Source organism: Neolamprologus brichardi, chromosome 11, assembly GCF_056152115.1.
Source record: "Neolamprologus brichardi isolate AB-2024 chromosome 11, ASM5615211v1, whole genome shotgun sequence".
In the NCBI taxonomy this organism is placed as follows: Eukaryota; Metazoa; Chordata; class Actinopteri; order Cichliformes; family Cichlidae; genus Neolamprologus; species Neolamprologus brichardi.
The window spans coordinates 4843940-4865785 of record NC_142114.1 but is presented as its reverse complement, the minus strand read 5'-3'; the positions used below and the strand labels follow the sequence as shown (position 1 = coordinate 4865785).

Sequence of the window (21846 nt, the reverse complement as noted above, 5' to 3'; positions counted from 1 at the left end):
CAGTTTGTTCGGACAAAGTAATTCCGATGGTGAGCAAAAGAACTGAATCAATGTCCTTTTCCTTTTTTAAACCTTTCTTTAAATTCAAATGAAAACACTTGCGATTACGAGTCTCTTGCTAGCACATAGTCTGACATAAGCAAGTGAACTAGCAGTGAAATGCAGTGGTTGTTTTGACAGTGAAGTCTGATAACTCATCAACTAATTTAGTTCAGTTCAAATAAACTACAGGTTTAAGCCCTAAGAATTAGCTGGCTGTGTTATGTCCAGGTTCTACCACCATTTAAAGCATAAATTTGATGGATTGCATCTAACCGTGTTGCCATAAAGCATGGCTTTACGAATGTCTAAAGCCACTGCCAGTATTGCTGGTAGGAATGTTGTTGACTTTTCATTGAACAGGAACGCTACAATTTAAATTTGATCAAGTGTTTTTGATGCTTAAATGACAGCTCAGACATAAACCTGAGGGATGAAGATTGAGTACAAAATGATGATCAAGTTTTCTGCCTTTTTCTATCTGCCAAACAATAAAACATCCAACAGAAGACGCTTTGGAACAGTAAATGCGATGGAGTAAATATTTTTGAACTGCAGTGGGACAAAACAAAGGTTGTTTATCGAGGGGCAATGCCATGTACAACCTGAAGCACAAAGAGTTTGAGCTAAAACCGTTTGAGGGAACATTTCCTAGAGGACACATTCAGTAGTTTCCAGCATTTGCAAAATATTTCTGTGAGCAAGCTTCTGTTATGTTTGCGTAAGTATGTGCATCAGCTGTCTACCCTGTAGCCCCTTCATGTCACCCAACACTAGGAGCTCGTGGCTATAACAACGGGCAGCCCACTATGTGAGAACTGCTTCCTGCAGGGGGTGTGAAGAGACCCCCTGATGGTATCAAAATATATTTTAGAGAAGGACAAACACAAACGTATGCACAAATACACAAAAACTACACTAGGTTATAAAAAATAAAATAAAATAAATTCCACTTAGAAGATGTGGGTGTGCTTTTGTAGAATAACCGTACATGAGGACATGTTTGCCAAATAAAGGCACTTTTTAAACTTCTTTTGATTCCTAAAGAAAAAAAATGAATATGACACAAATAAGTCTACACCAGTTTACTGATAAAACTATTCTTATTTTTGCCTGATTTGAGCAGCTTGACAGTAGTAGTGATTGAATGTATAAATATGTATAAATATGTTTGTTATATGTGAGCCTGAAGCCATTAAATTTAATGTAACAGCACTAAAACAGCTAAAATCGTGATTAATAAATTATATCGCAAATCCACAACACAACTTCATCCCAATATGGATCATTTAAAATTAATTTAAAACTGAAGGCTAAATAAACAAACTTCAGGGCTAACATTTCTCTCTTGGTTTTTCCTCATTCCTTAAGCTAAATGGGAAACAAATAAGTTGCTGATGATGTGTCCCTTTAGGAATAAATTGGGTTTTATGCTTTTCATAAGCAATATTAATACACATAAGTTAACACAGGTTGGAAATTAGGCAGTAAACTCTGATACCAATAAACAACAAGACTAAAAAACTAAAAAGGTTATAGTTGTCAAGTGAGAACACAATCTTAAAAAATGTTTAAAAGATAAAAGTTTAAAAAAGGAAAAAAAAGACTCGGAGACAAAGAAATGTACACAACAAATCGACAACGGGACACGAGGAAGACTGTGCCAGTGACTGATGAAGAGGAAAGATCAAAGAAGTTGTAATGACAGGGTGAGAGAGCAGAGTCGGTAAAGAAAAAGACGAGTAAACAGAGCCATTAGTGAGTGTGAAGTGATGGAACGATCCAGGCAGAAAAACAGCTGCAGACATCATTTCTCTGTCTTTCACACGTAATGAGTTGCACTGATCACAAAACATGATGTGGGTTCCATGTTAATTACAGGTAAACTACCAATTAATTGTGATGTGTTAAGTGGATGGATGTGTGAAGTGTGTATGGAAAAAGGTAGGAGGCCAATAACCTGCTTTGGAAACCAAAAACTTCTGTTTGCACTTCTGCAGACAGACCGTTTATATTTTTTGTGGGCCATGGGGAGGAAAAATGCAGTGAAGTTAAAGCCTGAAGTTGGAGTCTGTCAGTTGTCTAATAGCTATAATGGGAAATAAGAGTAAAATGCATACATTTAACGTAAAGAATCTTTCCACATTTAAAAAAGTGTTGAATATGCTAAACTATGCAGTTTAGCATATTTCAGCTTTTTGGTTTTACATCACTGAGAATCTCGTCTGTGCTTTTTGCAGATGATGTGGTACTGTTGCGTTCATTGGGTGGCGGCCTCCAGCTCGTACTGCAGAGGTTCGCAAAGAGTGTGAAGCGGCAGAAATAAGGATCGGCACCTCCGAGCCTGAGGTCATATTCCTCGACTGGAAAAGGGAGTTTAAATATGTCAGGGTCTTGTCGATGAGTGAGGCGAGTAGGATACTGACAGACTGATTGGGTCTGTCGCTTTGAAGACGGAGCTTAGCGTAAAAGTGAAGCTGTTGATTTACCGGTTGATGGACGTCCCTATCATCACCTATGGTTCTGAGCTTTGTGTTGTTACTGAAAAATGAGATCCTGGAATTTAGCATTTTTAGTTATGTTCAGTCATTAAAGAGGGCCTACTCATCCACATTAAAAGGACCCAGTAGAGGTTGTTTAGGCATTTGAGAAGGATGCCTCCTGGGTGCTTACTGGGAGAGGTGTTCTAGGTATGTCCTATTTAGAGGAGGCCAAGAGGCAAACATAGGACATCCTAGAGCAGTGGTGCCCAAACCCGGGCCTCAAGGGCCAGTGTTCTGCAGGTTTTAGATGTGTCCTTGATCCATCACAGCTGATTCAAATGGCTAAATGACCTCCTCAACATGTCTTGAAGTTCTCCAGAGGCCTGGTAATGAACTAATCATTTGATTCAGGTGTGTAGACCCAGGGTGACATCTAAAACCTGCAGGATACGGCCCTCGAAGCCTGGAGTTGGCCAAGCCTGTCCTGCAGAGATTACATCTCTTGGTTGGCCTGGGAACACCTCAGTGCTCTGCCGAACAAGCTGTGGATGTGGCTGGGAAGTTATGTCTGGGCTTTTCTGCTTAGGCTGCTGTCCCCATAAACCTGAAGCGTTTATGGGTGGGTGGAAAAACCAAAGCACTTACAAGCTACAGAACCAGAAGACTTCCCTGTTGACCTGGTGGAAACCAAAGTTCAAGTTTAAGGACAAGTAAATTTTCAATTTGATATCCATTAAGGCAAAACACATTGCCCATTTAAAAAATAAATAAATAAATAAATTAAACTCAAAAACACAGTCCACAATCTAATAATGATGTATTTATTCACATATTTATTTTTGTGTACAGAACAGGAAGTCGTGGGTCCAATATCAGGTGGCTATGCTGGTCTAAGTCAGGAGACAAGCTAATGATTTCCCAGACTTATGCTTGCTTTACTGTTGTGTTTTATAAAGACAGATGTTATATGACAAGCTGTTCTTCAGTTTAATTATCATAAAATAAGAAAAAAAGGCTTCTCTCCACTTGAAAATTATAAACAATAAAGATGGAAAGGGAAAGTGCTTATTGCGATTAAAAACACCCTAAATTAATCTGTTGCTGTGCTGCTATAAACAACTTCGTACTCAACTTTCACTCATCTTAAGCGCTCTTCCCACACAGAAATCCATCTGACACAAATATGCCACACGGTAAAAACTTTAAGCCCTCAGGATATCGAAAAGGCTTTTTGTTTTTGTGACACTCACAAAAAGCTTACAAAGGAACTGTGTAGATTAAACAGCCCAATTAATCTCAGATTCTTCTGCCTTTAAACCTCCGAGACAAGACTTCAAAGCAGACAAACTTGAGGACTTGAGCCACTTGCGGCTTTTTCCTTTGTTTCGTTTCGGGACTATGGAAACAACCTTGTGGTTTTCACAGCTTTCCAGTAACACTCGACTGAAAATGATTTTTTTTTTTTCCCCCTTTAATTAAATCTCAGGTATGACACTAGGTAACAGGCATGATCTGGACTCAACTGATCATGTAAATCAGTATCCACCATCATACATGACTGTTTTTCATAACTCCTTTTACCAGAACAGAGTGATGAAAGTATGAAAACAACAGCAGAATAAGTAATAAATTAACAAAAGTCATGCTGTGATATGATGTAATTAAAGGCTAAGGCCAAAAAACCCCCCAAAAAAATCAAACCAGTAATTTTTTGTTTTTATGCCACCATTACAGAGCTTGACTAAACATGAAAGATCACAAGGGAAATGAAAAGATGATTGCCCCCCACCCCACCCCAACCCACTGCCACCACGAGGAAACAAAATAAGAAAACATGAAAATAACTTCTTTAAGCGGGAAATCATTCCGAATATTTATAAGGCTACAATAACAAAGAAAGAGGGTGTCACGTTATTTGTTGTCTTTTGTGATTCACATGGACTAACAAGGAGGAAGTCGGCAAGTAAACAACATCAACAGTAGTGCGCTCAGCTGCTTGGGAAAGGGAACCCACACACATACAGAGAGAGGCACGGGCACATTTTTTTGGCGAGAAGGAAATAAAAGCCAAATGTGAGTCAGAGGACTTACAGCAGTTAAGACACAAGCTGACTCTCAGAGTGTGCGAGAGACAGTGTGGGCATGTGTGCAAAGCTCTACAGACAATAACAAGACCAGTGAAGCAAGCGCATGGTCTGCGGGCTTATCCAAGTGTCCTACTGCCACCTATTGATTGAGAAGGGAACTGCTCCCCCCTCCCCCCACACAGTCCTCCACAGCAGTTAAATACAGTAGCACACGCTGACTTCAAAGTGACAGGGAGTAAAAAATTAATTAATAAAAGACAGATTGAGCTGAGGAGGCATGGAGGGAAGATAAAGTGACATAAGAGGAAAGAGACGTGAGAAAAAGGAAAAGGAAAAAATAACATGCACTCAACTCTAGAATATAAATAATCTTGTATGAAAGTCTCATACAAGTATAGCAACAATTGTTGCCAGATTAAATTATAATGTACATTTAGTAGTACACAGAAGGATCACCAAGTGTAGCTTTTGCTTACTTTGTTGTGTTTTTTGTCAAAGTACGTTATGGTGAAGTGGAACAGGAAGAAGAGAGGTGTGGACACGAGTTCACAGAGTACAGAGCAGATGGTGTCTGCTGGACTTACACAATCGCACATACACACTTGTGCACACAGATACACAACACGCTGGTGACATAATAGCAGCGTGCCAGGTGTGTGGTTGGTGGCCTGCAGTGTGGCATTGACTGCGAGTTTTGTGTGTATGTGCCCTCTTTGTGTGAAATGGGCCCCCTATTCACTACTCTCTGCTGCCAGCTTGGCACTAAATCACAGGACAAGATGCTACACACACACACACGCACACACACACACACACGCACACACACCACCCTCTGCTGTCTTTTTTGTCCAGACTAGGGAAAGAATTAAAAGAGGTCAAATAAGAATGCAGAGGCAACAACGCAAGTGAAGGACAACAGCAGTTTAGCTGCACTGGAAGAACAAAATGTCACAAAGATGTTTAATATGGTATCACAACAGAGATTAAAAAAAAAGAAAAAAGTAGAAAAGAACCAATCCCTCGCCGCCGCCTTTAGTTTCAGCAGCTTTTAACTCTTCTGGTGTGAGCGCACAGCGACACACTCCAATACACGCACAACACACTAACATGTCCGCGATAATGAGCAGTTTCATTTTGCACATACAAATCATGATGTAATTGGCTCTTCACTATCTTATTCTAATAATCAAAAAATGGATAAATAATCTTCTTTCATGGAATTTCTTTTACTGTTGGCCGTTACGACACTGATATGAAAATCAGTTCATTTTTAAAATGATAGTTTTTATTCTCGTTTTTCTCGTTAACTCAGTTTCCCTGGGTCTTTTCCCAAATCTTCCTTTTTTGGGTACCAGTACTGGTTTTATTTCTTGTATTTATCTGCTTAAAGGCCGCTCCGTGAAAATATTGTTGGACATAAACCGGCCCGTGGCACAAAATAGTTTGGGGACCGCTGCTCTTGTGGACAAACTATGCAACATCAGAGTGTTTCTCCCGGATCCTCCATAAGCTGCGTTCACGCTGGAAGTGATTTGCAACAACGTGACAACCAGGCAAGAAAATGAAGCAACTACCAATGAGAGGGAAGGATACTGGTGATTGACATAAAGGAGTAAATACATCAAAGGGTCACCTAGACAGCCAGAGCCTGGAATATCTGCAAGCAGCAAGCCGTCAGCTTCAAAGTGACATGTGGTGAACAAATTGCGCCCATCGTGTACAGAGATTTACTTTCTTCATTTTCATTTATCGACTGTTATAAATTCAGATACCAATACATTAGGGGTGCAACGATACTCGTATCGATATCGAACCGTTCATACAGTGCTTTCGGTTTGGTACGCATATGTATTGAACAATACAATATTTTTTATTTATTTTATCAACTTTTCTTCTGACGATGCTGTCTGTGTTGAGAGCTCAGTGGATCTGCGCTCGACTATTCCGCCTAGGCTGCACTGTCGAGTGCAGATCCACTGAGCGCAGCGCAAGCTAGCAAGAAGGAAGCTAAGCTCCTTGCAACATGGCAACTGCCTCAACGCTACCCGAAACTGAACCTCCCCCACCCTCATTCAGATCTGGCGTTTGGAACTATCTTGGTTTTCATGTGAAGTATGACCCTGAAGGTAAGCGCATCATGGAAAAAAGTAAAACCGTATGTTGGATGTGCCACGCAATGCTCAATTGGTGGGAACTACTGCGTTAGCGCCTTTAGCTCGTTAACGTGTTGACGCAGTCCAGCCCCACGCACGGGGGGATAACCGCGGTAACTTGTTAACAGAGATTTGCCGCGTTATGGTGTTAATGTGATTTTAACGAGATTAACGCTGACAGCACTAGTGGGAACACAATGAATATGACTGCACATTTACTCCGACATCATCCTAGTGCAAAGACAAGTGGAAGCAGACAAAAACAACAAGCACGCATGCTACAAACTTTACCCGAGTCATTTAGACAGCCGTTAGCACATGATTCTCCTTATGGGGACCTGATATGTTTAATATGCTGCTGAGAATATAGCCCAGAAGAAGCGTATAGTATAGCTTTTATTTTGGAAAGAGCCATTTCTCTGTAATAAACTCTCTTTTCCAAAGATGAGTGATTCCTCGATCAGATAGATTTATTTTATTTTATTATTTTGTTTTTTCAGCAACATTAAATTTAAAAACTGTACTTTTGAGTTAAAATATATATTTATAATTTTAATAAATGACAAATTAAAAAGGCATGAACATTTTTTTGTATCAAAAAAATATCGAACCGTGACACCAAAGTATCGAACCGAACCGTGAATTTTGTGTATCGTTGCACCCCTACAATACATGTGAAAGTAACTAATATCGGGCAATATAGATACATGAGGCTCTATTAATTACACCAAAATGTTACACCGATTAATTGAATTGACATACTGAGGCTAACTATATTTTTAACGAGGATTAGACCACTTTTCTATCAAATACTTTTTGTCATCAACAGAAAACAGCAGACAAATGTTAAGCATATTAAAACTGTTTGTTCTAAAGGAGTTGTTAGTTTTTCTTTTATTCGTGAAACCTGGTAAACAAACTCCTGATCTCCATGCAGAGGTAAAGATCTCCAATCAAAACCACAAATCTCACGAGCAGTCTCACACACTGCTTCATATGTACACTGAGAAGTATATAACAATGTCACAGAAGTGCAAAGGAGCTTTTCCTGATTTCGCCAGATTGATTAGTTTCCAATAGTCAAGCTCTCAGCATTTCCCCGTCTGCTGCACAGACCATTACACCGGATCTTTAAAAACTGTATTCCATACAGCCGAGATTTTCTACGTCTGTGCTTTAATTTGCGTTTTGCTTCAGTTAAACATGCAAACAAACACCAAAACAGACCTGACAACAAATCAAATCGAGTAACTATTGTTATTAATTCTTCGTGTGTCGTTGTCTGAGCTCTAGTGCATGTGTTCATGTGAGATTGCAGTCTTTAATGAGTTTGCTTGCTCCACAACACCCAGAGTATGAGAAACTGTTGCCGGAGCCTGAACGATTACTCAGTAAGAGCACACACAGAGGAACCTCCACATCTCAGTGAAAAATATCAGCAAGCTATCGGCCTGGTAGCGATTTAGAAAATCCATTTTTAGCTTCTGTGAGAGGGCTTTCTCTGTGAATAATGAATGCGAGTGCCTCCACACAGGAAATTTGTGTTACCGCTTGCATGCTCAGCAGTTTTCCACATGCTCTTTCTAATAGATGACTCTTTGGTGACTCAACTATGATCAATGCTCTCCCATCAATATTTCAGTCTTGCGGTTTGTTCACCTCCAGTGTGAGTTTTTATTTAATCTCACTACCTCCATCTACATGTTTACAATTTACATTACATACCCATCTGTATCTGTGCACATATTTCACGTATATCATCCATTTTTGACCTTGTGAGTCTTAATTTATAGCTTTCTTTTGGTTTTCTCTGTAAAACATTGCACTCACAACTCCACAGCCTTTGCAAGAAATGTATTGAGCCAAGCAGCAGAGCAAAGGTGCAATTCAAACGCACAAAACTTTAGCTTGAACACCTGACTTACATGGACCGCTCACCCATAGAGGATCGTTCCTGGCAAACTTTGGCAGCACTGTCTGTCCATGTGTCACATAGCTGCAGCGGCAGAGGTAAACATGAGCTGACACCTGTCACAGATGTTGGAGCTAGCCAACAACCTAGCCCACATATCTGCCCGTCTATCTGTGGCTATCTGTCATATGTCATCCAGCTGGAACCAAGGAACTAAGCAGTGCCATTTCTGCTAATATCTCTTTCAACACTGATGCCAGGAGTCATGTGGGGGGAAAGCAGATGATATCTTTTTGTGGGTGTTATATAGTTCAATACTTTGCTTAGAATTTTACAACCGTTGTTCAAGCCCTTCTAAAATCTGTAAAGCTTTTTCACCACCAAACAACTCCAATATTACATATATACTTTCTGAACCTGAAAGAAAAAGAGCTTTTTTTTAAGTATGTATGCTATTGTGAAACCTCCTGATATTACAAGAAAAAAGTAAAATCCAAATGAATATTTTATTCCGTATTCTATTCAAACACAAAATAGCCCGAGGCATCCAGGCAGCAAACAGAAGTATCAGCCGACTGCCTTTCTAGTCGTTATTGACTCGAGACAGTCCAGAGCCTCTGCTACATTCACACCACAAGCCTTTGTGCTCAGATGTTTTGCTCAGACTAGATTGTTTTATTTTTTTTTTCTAAATTTGGTTGTTTGCGTCATTCCTGAAATTTGTCCACTATCAGAGTTTCGCGGGAACTGGTTACGTCCCTGAACTGATACACATGGATGAAAAGAACAATAACAAAGATGTCACATGCACAGCGCTGTCATACAGAAGTATGCACGAAGGCCACTAAAGTCAGCAGATAGTCTTTCATGTATAAGCTGATGTGCAAGAGCCATGCATATTTATGGAGAATAACATATTAATACATAATCAGGAGTTGCAGAATTGTTATATGAGTGGCATTACTAAATAAGATATTTTAATTCAGGATGCCATTGGCTACTTAAAACTACACTTCCCAGCTTGTCTCTCAATCACTCAAGTATGGAAAGAAGACTTATCTTTTTTGCTTAGACGGGGAAATGAGATAAAAGTCATGAGAATTCTGGCTTGCCTGTTCAGACCGAGAGACCTTAACATAACAGTCTCAGAATCAGGACTGGAAAGATCAGATCCCATTCTGTTTGTTTTTCTCTGAAAGACCAATCCCAAAGACAGTTCCCAAACCCAAAGGATCATTAGTCAGAAATGAAAGAAGTTATTTCTGGTTGAGAACTTATGACCTCAAATTAAAGGAATTAAAGTTGAGAATTTCACTCAGCATCACTGTAAATGTCTGAAAAAAGGCTGAAAGTTCTATATATAAGTTCGATATAGCAGATAAATCTCTCTAAATTCTTCTCAAATAACCAAAAGTCATTCGTCATCCAACTTAAATAAATAAACTTCCCTACTTATTTACAAATGAGCACAATGGCTCATATCAGAAATGGCACTAAGATCACACTCAAGCCACAAACTAGAGTGGAACTTCACCATATATTACAGCCCACTAAAATAAATTAAATCTCTCTATCCTATTTTATTCCTTTTTTAAAGCAATGCTAACACAAAACCGTCAATCTGATAGTATTATATTAGATAGGCAATGCAGAAACAATTTCATTTCACACACTTTTTTGCAAGATTCAAGGATATTCAAGAAGTTTTTAAAGATTTTCCAGCACAAGAACAAGCCCTTTTAGAATTTAGCGCATCAATCATTTGTACGTGGGAGAAAAGCACCAGCTGGTAGTTTTAGAAAAAAAGAAGAAGAAATATTGGTGATAGGAGGTTTCATGTCGTGTGTTTTCATTATGCCAACACCAGCTAGAGCCAAAAATTCAAGCTGTGTTGTGATTGCTGAGACGCATGTCACACGCTAATGTAGTGTGTCATGTTGGAATGATAGCAGTGTGTCTGTATCTATGAAGCGTCACATCCTGTTTCAGACAAGGCCATTTCAAAAACACCCTACTGACAGACAAAAATGACAAGGCATCTGCCGCAGTGGGGGTTGAGGAACGCAACAAAAATAGAGTTCTCTCTCTGCACGGCCCCGGCACCTCCCTGTCACACCGACTACTCGTCTCCCATCACACTTCTCAGGGGCAGAATATCTGCAGGTCTCAGAGCTTTAAGCTATAAAACATGTCTTTCATTCTGTACAATCACTGTTAAATGAGACTGTAAATGGGTTGTACACAAACTGTGACGTGTGATATGATACTTCATGTAACACAGGGGGGCCAAAACTCAAAGCACACTTTAGGTTGCGGACCAAACAAGATAAACATTTATTGAACACACTAAAACAATATTTTTTAAACATAAATATGAATAAAAACAGACAGGAATATTATTCCAGATTAAATAAACTTAAAAAAATAAACTTTAACAGGTGCAGTTCAGCAAAGTCCGCTGACTTGGTTCAACATTACTTGGCAACAGGGAAAGTGAGGCAAGTTGCACTGGTGCATTTGTTACAGCTTCACTTTTTTCACCGCACAACACCGGCGCTCCATCTGTTGTAAGTCTCATGTCGGTTACACTTTGACATACGTTTTAAAAATTGTCTTTTCCTGTCGTTGTCCCGTGCATCGATTTAATGTTCAATATTTCCTCTCCACGGATGAAGATGGCCAGCTGTGCAATGTCCATCATGTCTGTACTTTCATCAACAGCAAGAGAGTATGCAATAAAGTTTTTGCTTCTTTCACACGACTGTGTTCTTAAATCAGTGGCCATCTCACAAACCCGATCAGCAATCGTATTTCTGCTCAGGCTCACATTTGCCAAAATCTGCGTTTTGTCTGGACGCAAGACGTCGCACAGCTTCATCATGCAGCTCTTCAGAGTGGTACCGGGCTGATTTGGCTCCTCTGCTTCAATAAAACTTACTTTCACAACAGCTTCACTTTATGATTTTGCTCTGGTAAAAAAAAGTCTGCTGAAATGTCAGATTCTTCTTTAGACTTCTACTTTCTGTAGTTTCTGCATTTAGGCTTTTCAGCTTATCCTGATGTTTTGTCTTGTAGTGCCGTCTTAAATTAAATTCCTTAATTACAGCCACATTAGCTCCACTAATAAGACACATGGGTTTACCAGCAATGTCTGTAAACATATGTTCAGTCTCCCACCGGTGATGACAGGCTCTGCTGTCAGAATCAACTTTTCTCTCCACCATTGTGAGCGGCTAGCTTCGCCATAACAGAAGTTTGACTTGATTGACGCGGGAATGTTCCCAGTTAGCCTAGCGTTCAGCAAGGAGGCTGTAGCGCTGCATTATGGGATCTGTAGTTTGTATATTATTAGCGCCTCATATCGCCGGGCCATGCATAACAATAATAGTACATCTATCTATCTATATCTATCTATCTATCTATCTATCTATCTATATATATATATTTTAGGGGTGCAACGATACACAAAATTCACGGTTCGGTTCGGTTCGATACTTTGGTGTCACAGTTCGATATTTTTTCGATACAAAAAAAATGTTCATGCCTTTTTATTAATTTGTCATTTATTAAATTTTCACGGCACATTCTGCACCACCTCTCTGTGCGTTCATCATTTGTTTGAAGCCAGCTCACCTCCTGCAACCACTTTTCCGAGAATACGCGCTTCTTTTGTGGTTCGGACTCCTGACATTTCTTTGGAGGTGGAGGAACACCAAAGTAATTGCTTAAAGGAGCTTCTTCGACATCTTTATGAGTTCTAAACAAATGTCTGTCCTCCTCCTGAAAATCTTATGTATGCAAACACGCGTTGCAACTTCTTATCTTGTGCACGTTTTTTATTTTGACAGCGAATGCGCACCTGTGGACCACTTATGTGTAGACCTGGTTATTTAGCTTGTCATATTGCAGCCACAGAAATTCTTTTGTCCATGAAACCATAAAGCTGCACTTTCTTTTTGCCTTATAGTCTGATTTGTCATAACTTTTCCGTTTTGTGGTAAGCTTTTCTTTGGCTGTCACTTCTTCACCCTGACCTGTCTTATTTGGCTCAGCAGAACTAAAATATATATCCTGCTGCTTTTACACACGCACTCACATAACGCTCAGCGATTCTCTGCGCGATCAACCTCTCACATGTTTAAGCTTGCTGCGGGAGATTTCACTTGTCATGTTTGCATAGTAAGCTAACGATTGATAAGATGATGTCAGAGGAATTGGTGCGCAAATTATCATCACTCACCAATCAGTACTGTCGCTCTCTACACACCGTTCGCGCGATTGCAAAGTGAAAGCAAAAAACAAGCGCAAATTCAAACGCGATTTCAATATGTCACATATTGACAGTGGCTCACTGATGCCAATGACATAATTACCCAGCTACATTTCCGAAAGAATGCAAAAGCATTGACATATATTTTTCCTTCCTACGATAGGCCGACGAGCAGAGCAGGGCAGCCAGACTGGAAAAATCGCTAGCCCCGGGACGTCGGGCTAGCGATTTTGCGAGCCCTGTATCTGATTGAGGAATCACTCATCTTTGGAAAAGAGAGTTTATTACAGAGAAATGTCTCTTTCCAAAATAAAAGCTATACTATACGCTTCTTCTGGGCTATATTCTCAGCAGCATATTAAACATATCAGGTCCCCATAAGGAGAATCATGTGCTAACGGCTGTCTAAATGACTCGGTAAAGTTTGTATGCGTGCTTGTTGTTTTTGTCTGCTTCCACTTGTCTTTGCACTAGGATGCTATCGGGTAAATGTGCAGTCATATTCGTTGTTCCCACTAGTGCTGTCAGCCTTAATCTGAAATGAGGTTAACGCCACAACACGGCAAATCTCCGTTAACGAGCTACCGCGGATTGCCCAGTGTGTGGGGCTGGACAGCGTCAACACATTAACGAGCTAACTGCGCTAACACACTAGTTCCCACCAATTGAGCATTGCTGGCACATCCAACATACTGTTTTACTTTTGTCCATGACACGCTTACCTTCAGGGTCATATGTCACATGAAGACCAAAATAGTTCCAGACGCCAGATCTGAATGAGGGTGGGGGAGGTTCAATTTGCCATGTTGCAACGAGCTTAACTTCTGTCTAGCTAGCTTGCCCTGCGCTCAGTGAATCTGTGTTCGACTACTCCGCCTAGGCTGCACTGTCGAGCGCAGATCCACTGAGCGCTCAACACAGACAGCACCGTCAGAAGGAAAGTTGATAAAATAAACTAAAAATGTAGTATTGTTCGATACATATGCGTACCGAACCGAAAGTACTGTATCGAACGGTTCAATATCGATACGAGTATCGTTGCACCCCTAATATATATATATATATATATATATATATATATATATATACACATACATATATATCTGATTTACTTTTTCAATGACTATGTAAAGGACAGTGACAGGTTGTAGCTGGTTTAAAAAACTCAAAGTATTCCATGCCAACATATTCTTACAAACTTATAGTCATTTTAAATAACTCGTATTACTATCGCTTTGTATATTGAAGGAGAGGTCAGAGGTCAAAAGTGACACATTTGAAATATTTATATGGTTCTTTATTTATGACTACAACACACACCACAGTCATAGGATCATAGTTTCTAAGTTTAAAGGCTTATTGTCATCATCAAGCTGACCTTGAAGACTTTGGCAGATGTAAGCCAAATTGTAACACAATGTTAATTTGACCCCACTCTACAGCCCTACGCGTATTCATAATTCCTTCAAAAATGTTCGAGCTGTTGTGTTTACAGACAGAATGACTTACGACAGAATAAGAACTAAACATGTGGGCGAAATGCAATTGTAGAAATTGGGGGGTTAAAAACAGATCTAAAGATGTGTTTGTTAAGCACTGTTCTGTACACAATGTTCAAGTCAGTCTAAAAATGTCCTTATGTCAGTATGCCCTACATCATAAATGGCTTGAATCCTAAGTTTATTAATGACTATATACAGGTACTCTTGGAAAGAACATTCTAGAGCACTCCATCCGTCTCCATTAAGACGTGTATTGTTTTTTGGGGTGGGGGTGATCCGCACACTGGATCAGTTCAAACTACATGCTGACTGTCAGTTTTTAAATCTGCCCTTTATTGTCTAAGGCTGGTGCCTGCGACCTCTCATTCAAACTTTAGTACTATCCATTGGTCACATGTAACTACTAAACCCCAGACGCTTTTAACCAGTAACAGTACCTTAAATTTTACAAACCACATCCCTGCATCCTCTGTGCTGACAAAAAAAACAGAACGGCAGAGACATTTTATCCAAGTTTAAAGCTGAAACTGAAAGCTGAGGTTAAACAGCTGAGTGTTCACAGTAAGTAGGGTTTGATTGGCATCTCCAGAAGAATATACACCCATGCTTTCCCACTGACACGCAAACCAACCCACTCAGCTCCCCAGCACGTGTTTGTCACACACATGAACCCCTCCACTCTCCGACCCATACACTCTCTCAAACACACACATACACACACCCCTGTCATTTCCCGTGACATCCCCAGCCTCCATTACCTGCATGCATTAACAAACCTCTCTGATGTTAAAAATTATAATTCATACATTTGAATAATTCAGATTACTTTAAAAGCTGTGCGCTCACACTCGCTCACTCTCTTCCCAGCGCGAATGAAAAGTGTTTACCTCAAATCACATTCGAATAAATCCTATAAGTCCTTTTAAAATTCCTTAGATAAACCAATCAAATACCCCCAGCGCTGGGCTGACTGGCCAATCAAAATTAGCATTCGTAGAAGCGGCCTAGTTTTACTTAAAAGCCATCAAATAGCAAACCAAATTGCAGCGTCTATTTGTGAGGTTCAGTTTGTTAGAGTTAGAAAAAAGGTGATAAATAAAGTGAGAGTGAGAGAAAAAGGGGCCCTGCTGCACCAGATGTGTGTGCACGTGTGTGTGTGCATGTGCGCATGTGTGTGTGGTGAGAGAGAGACATTTGAAAACAGTCAACAAGAAACAGGTTAGCAAACTGCACGTTCCCTTTAGATTAGATCTAAGGTTTGGATGGTGAGACCTCGCATCTTTTCTCATCTCACTGTCCATGTCGGTTTCTGTTAATTCCAGCTATCTGTAAATCATAACCTTCTGCTTCCTTTTTCTGTGTTTTCAAAACAACAACTGTCTCTGACACTCATATTTCCTGTGCTGTAACGGATTACTCCCCACCCTACACTCAACACACGCGCAGACAGTTCCCATAACTTCAGAGGACATCACTCTGACTTGCACTCATGTCACAGACTTGTGCCAATCCCGTGGTTCTCAAATTGTGGGCTGGGCCCCTTTTGGTTCCTAGTTGGCACAGAGCCAGCACGGGGGCTGTGTGAACAATGGGCATTTTGACTCTGTACGTTTAGACCTGCAGCGGTGTAGTGGTGCAGTGTGGAGTGCTTTCATTTGGGGGACAGTGACAAAAATATCTGAAGTATCCGGTAGTGTGGGTAACTCTGGTTGGTGTTTGTACTATTGCGGGTCCTTATGTGCAGCCCATGCAACTTGTGTTAGTGTTTAAAAAAAAAAAAAAGCACAAACACTCAATTCTATCTCCTGTTTGAGCTTCTCACACATGCTTTTTTTAATCTTCTGTCCGGGGCTTTTTTTAATTTTGCACTTCTTCCTCTTAATGGTGAACTAAAAAAAAACACTTTTTAACCAATCAGCAGTCTGTCTATACATGGGATTATTACTTGTACATGTTGATGGCTTCTTGGCAGTGTACAGGAGTGTGCCTCCATATAAGTTGAATTCCTACAATCCCTTTCTTGGACACACAGAGAAATGCAAACTTACACCAAAAGGTAGAACGATAAAAATTCAGTGACTACAGTTTATATTTAAATTTAAGATTCAACTTGGAATGAGCATTGCTCATGACACACACAAGCCTATTAAGGTTATCCATTGTAGTGCATGAGGTCCTGGAAATTAGGAGTGAAAGATGTATATACTGATTTATGTATTTATTGTTGGTAGTTAGCAATGAAAGCTAAACTTGTTTTTAAATCTATGCATGTGTCTTCCCAAAGTCTGAGTATACCCTGTCTTTCTAACGGGCAGGTGCGTTTCTTCCTCCTGATTTCACCCAAATCATACGACCATAATCGTAAAAACATACAAATACACACCAAGGTTCAAGCAGCTGGTGAGTTTGTCCTTGACTGCCCACCCTGTGGCAGTGGCATGGATGCAGCTGTTTTAGAGGGTTCAGGATGGGATTTTAAAAGCCGTGTCCTTGTCAAGGGTGGACTCTTGGTTTATTTTTATTTTTTTTTAATTTTTTTTTTTTTTTTAGGGGGGGGGGGGGGAGGGGGGAGTTTGAGAGGAGGGAGGGTTAATTACCCTAATATCGAAGGTTGTGTAAAGACCAGCACTCACGTTGCATTGAAAGTTCCAGGCTCGTTATTTATGTCAATTAAAGTACTCTATTAGCTGTGCAGGAGCAATTAGCACACAAGGATATTTTCTTTTGGGAAGTAATACAGCAGACACCAGCGTTATCCGATCAGTTCTGAGCAAATTATATAACACACCTGGCACAATGCAGTACAGAATTTATTCATCTCTTCCTCATGCAAGCATCGCAACAGGCATCCCTGGTGCGATGCTTGAACTCGGATGGAAAACTGGCGCAAAGGTAACACAAAACAACTTTTTAATGATTTAATAATGATTTTCATGACACTTAGTATTATCAGTAGTGCATTTGGGAGCCAGGATCAACCTGAACAAGTAAATCCTAAGAGTCCAGAACACAACAGCCAGGCAAGTCCTGTTAGTGGGATGTTCTTACGGCAGTGGGGTGAAGAACAGCATAATAAGAAGTTTCAATACTTTGCGAGAGGTTTTATATATTTAATTTTATCTGTAGGTATGAGGCTAGAACGCTGTTATAAAAGAGAAAGCATGTTTTTGTGATTACTGTGAAATAAGTAAAGTTAATGGCAGAACGAATGGATTTTTGTCATTGTTTTTCATGTCTTTGGCAGGGAGATTTTGTGCATTAACACTTAGTTTTACAGCAAAGTTTGAAACACAATGAGCTCATGGATAAACGCTGGTGTTAAAGGGATACCAGAGTGACCCTAGCTAGTTTAAACAAATGAAAAACAGGCTTTTTTAATAGACAGTTGGCTTTTAAAATGCATATCATAAAATGGATGATAGCGCCTCGATAATTAAGTTAGCCACTTGTGTCATGAGTGCGTAGACTTGCCCTTGACTGACCTGCCTGGGGCTCTAACAGAGGCATGGCCTGCTGTGCAGTTAGGGATTCTGGGAGTGTGCTCTTAAGGAACAGATGCCAGCGCACAACAGCTGTTCCTTTGGCATCAAACTAGAGCCAAATGGCTGGACCCTCCACCCAAGAACAAAAACATCAACATGTGTTACTAAAACCTCTCCCTCTTAATAGGACACACACACACACACACACACACACACACACACACACACACACACACACACACACAGGAGTACGCTGAATCAGAACTTAAGTGTCTCCACAACCAGACTGAACCACAGAGACACCGACACAACCTTTTATACTCAATTCGAGCACAGTCAGGGTCAAAATCCACCAACATAAAGGAGAAAAGGAAGTGGGAGCGCTGGATTTATAACCCAAGGCAAAACAAGAATGTGTCACATTAATTTTTTTAGCTCAGCTATCTTGTTCTAAACCAAAACTGTAACTGAAATTGAAATTTCAATAATTGCACAGCCCTGTGTAGTGATAGTGTGTGTCTGTCTACAGAGAAAAGGTACTCACCCTGAAAAGACTGCCTTGCTCTCTCCACTAGCTCCTCTATGGGATAACTGGCCAAGTCTCCTCTTGCATGCTTCGTCTTGCAGTAGGTACACGCATTCAGACACCTAAACCGACAGAAGGACACAAAAGAAAATGTAAAAAGAGAAAGATCGAGCAAACCTTCACTTTTAACTTTATTGAAGAAAACATGTTTTTTGCTTTGGTGGCTTGTGTTTCAATCTTTTTGTGCTCCATTTATATCATACGGCACAAATCTAATAATATATTAAACATCAAATGAAAGCAGCTGGTTGTATTCACCAATGCTATTGGAAATGGATGTCAACTTAAATGAACTATACTCAGCTCAAAGTGTGAAGGTGGAATATAAAAAATATATCAATGAACAGAAGAGACTTAACCTCCCAGGACCTGCCGTCCACATATGTAGACATCACATTTTGGGTTATTTAATAAAAAATACTCAATTTTGCTCTACATGGGCCTGATATCCACTTACGAGGACATTATACTGCTACTTTTCTATCAAAATTTTAAATGAATATCCTCATTTGTGGCTCTCATGTTTCTTAAAAACAAAAATAAGGTAAAAAAAAAAAAAAAAAAAAATCTGATAATTCTTTGTTTTTACATTCATCAGGCCCCAATATGCCCAAAAATCAAAGAGAAAGAGTTCGGGTCTTAGGAGGTTAAAAGGAAAGTAATGAAGCTTGCCCTGTCAATTCAGGAAAAGCACTAAAAGACAGGGGAGAGTTAAAACTGCTCTCTCTTTCATAAACTATTTCAAAGGATTAGAAGTGACCATGGACAGCTGTCTCAAAGACCGAGGCAAACAGTGGAAACGCTAGAGTCGCCGCATTGTTTTGTTCGAGAAAAAGAAGAGAGGCTTGATTCAAACTGACTGTGAAAGGAAGGGAAAGGAGAATGAAGCAGAACAGAAAAATGAGAACAAAAATAAAACTGCCTCACACTAAAGCCCTGAGTATGGCAGGGTGTAAACTCCGGGAGAGTGCTTGGTTGGGAAGATCAACCAAAACACACTCTATTAAAACCATCTGATGAATATGGATTCAATTTCAGACCTCAAATTTGTCACTGTAGTTTGAAAAGTACAACCTGGCATTAAAAAAAGTTTGTGCGATGTGTTAACATCCTGAACTGCAAATCAATTACATCCTATATTAAACTGAAAATGGTAAAACACACACACACACAAACCGACAGTATTACAAAAATAACAGAGTCTCGCTCAGGTGCATTTTATGGATTTAACATCTTTTCCAGCCAACTGTTGTTGGCATGGAATTTCTGAGGTTACGTGAGCATATGACATCTTTGTATTTTCTATTTTCCATCTAATTTTATTTCTATGCATTTTTCTTTTTCTGCCTTTTTTCCCCTCGTTAGCTCCATTAGTTGCAAGTACATGTTATTGGGTCAGTCTGACTAAAACGCTGTGGCATCTCATTAGCAAAATACTGCAAAGTAATTGGGGGTAAAGACCCAAACAAACTCAATTATAGCTAATAATGGGCCAGTACTTCTACTCATAAAGAAAACCTGACTGTCCATTAGCACAGCACTACTAATGGAGGCTTCTAACCTTGGGAATACATTGGGTACAGCTCTGTTGCTAAAGCTGATCATGGTAACATAAAACAATGCTTCGGATTTGTTATATATGCATCCTAAAAGCAGCTCTGTTCTGGTTCGCTCGAAAAAGGAAGCAAGAAGAATGAGTTGAGTAAAGTTTGAATTATCTGACTGTTTTGCTTCGCTTAATGCGTCTTATAATCCGGTGTGCCTTATGGTCCAAAAACAAAAACAGTAAGCATAAACTGCATCCTTGACATTCAAGGAAAAATAACATTGATCCCCAGAAACCTGAAGCACAAAGGACAGAATTTGTCATATGCCTCACAAAAGACACCAACAATCACACTATGATATTACTCCACATATAAAACAATATTGTGCTCAAGAATGATCATGTTTTTCAATTAGTAGGAATGGTGGATTCGTTAATCCTGATAATTTCCACTATCCAGTGAGTAATGTTGTGAAGCATCTCTCAGGTGGAAGCTGGGATCATCTGTAATATGGTAACATTTTTTTATGTAATCCATATACAAGAAGTGATATATAAATATTAGGGGTGCAACGATACACAAAATTCAGCGTTATTCTCGTTAAAATGACATTAACGCCATAATGCGGCAAATCTCCGTTAACGAGTTACCGCGGATCGCCCCGTGCGTGGGGCTGGACGGCATCAACACCTTAACAAGCTAACTGCACTAACGCACTAGTTCCCACCAATTGAGCATTGTGTGGCACATCTGACATACTGTTTTACTTTTGTCCATGATGCGCTTACCTTCAGGATCATACTTCACATGAAAACCAAGATAGTTCCAAACGCCACATCTGAATGAGGGTGGGGGAGGTTCAATTTTGGGTAGCGTTGAGGCAGTTGCCATGTTGCAACTAGCTTAGCTTCTGTCTTGCTAGCTTGCCCTGCGCTCAGTGGATCTGCACTCAACAGTGCAGCCTAGGCGGAGTAGTTGAACACAGATCCACTGAGCTCTCAACACAGACAGCATCGTCAGAAGAAAAGTTGATAAAATAAATTAAAAATGTTGTATTGTTCGATACATATGCGTGCTGAACCGAAAGCACTGTATGAACGGTTCAATATCGATACCAGTATCGCTGCATCCCTAATATATATGTTCCATAGAGGAAAGTTCAACTGTTCTTACTCTGATGGTTCATAGTTAAATACTGGATCACATTTAAACCAGTGATATAAAAAAAAAAAAAAAAAAAGGTTAATCACAGTCTATCTACAGAGCAGATACACTACAACTTTACACAAATTCTTTGTCAAAAATAAGTAACACGCAATAACCTAAAGATTACCAAAAAAGAGGTTATTCTGTTACGGTGCAAACAGCTCCATTATACATGTCGATCCACTTGTTCCACTGCATTTGTTGGACCATCTAACACCTTGCACACTAAAATGCTGCAATCCCTCTCTTATAATCGTTCTGACATTCATTTAAAATAGCAGAAGAATTTTCAATGACACAAATCACCACAACGGTTAAAGAAAACAGAGCTATCCATCCATCCATCTCTCCTTCTCAGAGTATTGCTTCGCTGAGGGCACTAAAGATGGCAGCTAGGTCACAGGACCTTGCTGTGGAGAAAACACAGACAGATGGGACCCCGTGTGCGTGCACACACACCGACACAGACACACACACCACCAGGGGGTCAATCCATCTTAATGTGATCAGGCCCAGCTGAATGGATCACACCAACATTAATCTCAAGAGACAGTCAGTGGCCTGCTTGTGTGTCTGTGT

At 39.9% G+C, this 21846-nt stretch overlaps 1 protein-coding gene across 1 annotated transcript in view; it reads right to left on the bottom strand.

Annotated features, from left to right (window-relative positions):
• Positions 1 to 21846, bottom strand: part of cdkal1 (CDK5 regulatory subunit associated protein 1-like 1) — a 257115-nt gene that overhangs the window by 132178 nt on the left and 103091 nt on the right. Inside the window, exon 8 of the mRNA XM_006795862.3 lies at positions 18473 to 18576. Coding sequence (XP_006795925.1) covers positions 18473 to 18576 — 104 coding nt within the window. The remainder of the gene's footprint in view (positions 1 to 18472; positions 18577 to 21846) is intronic.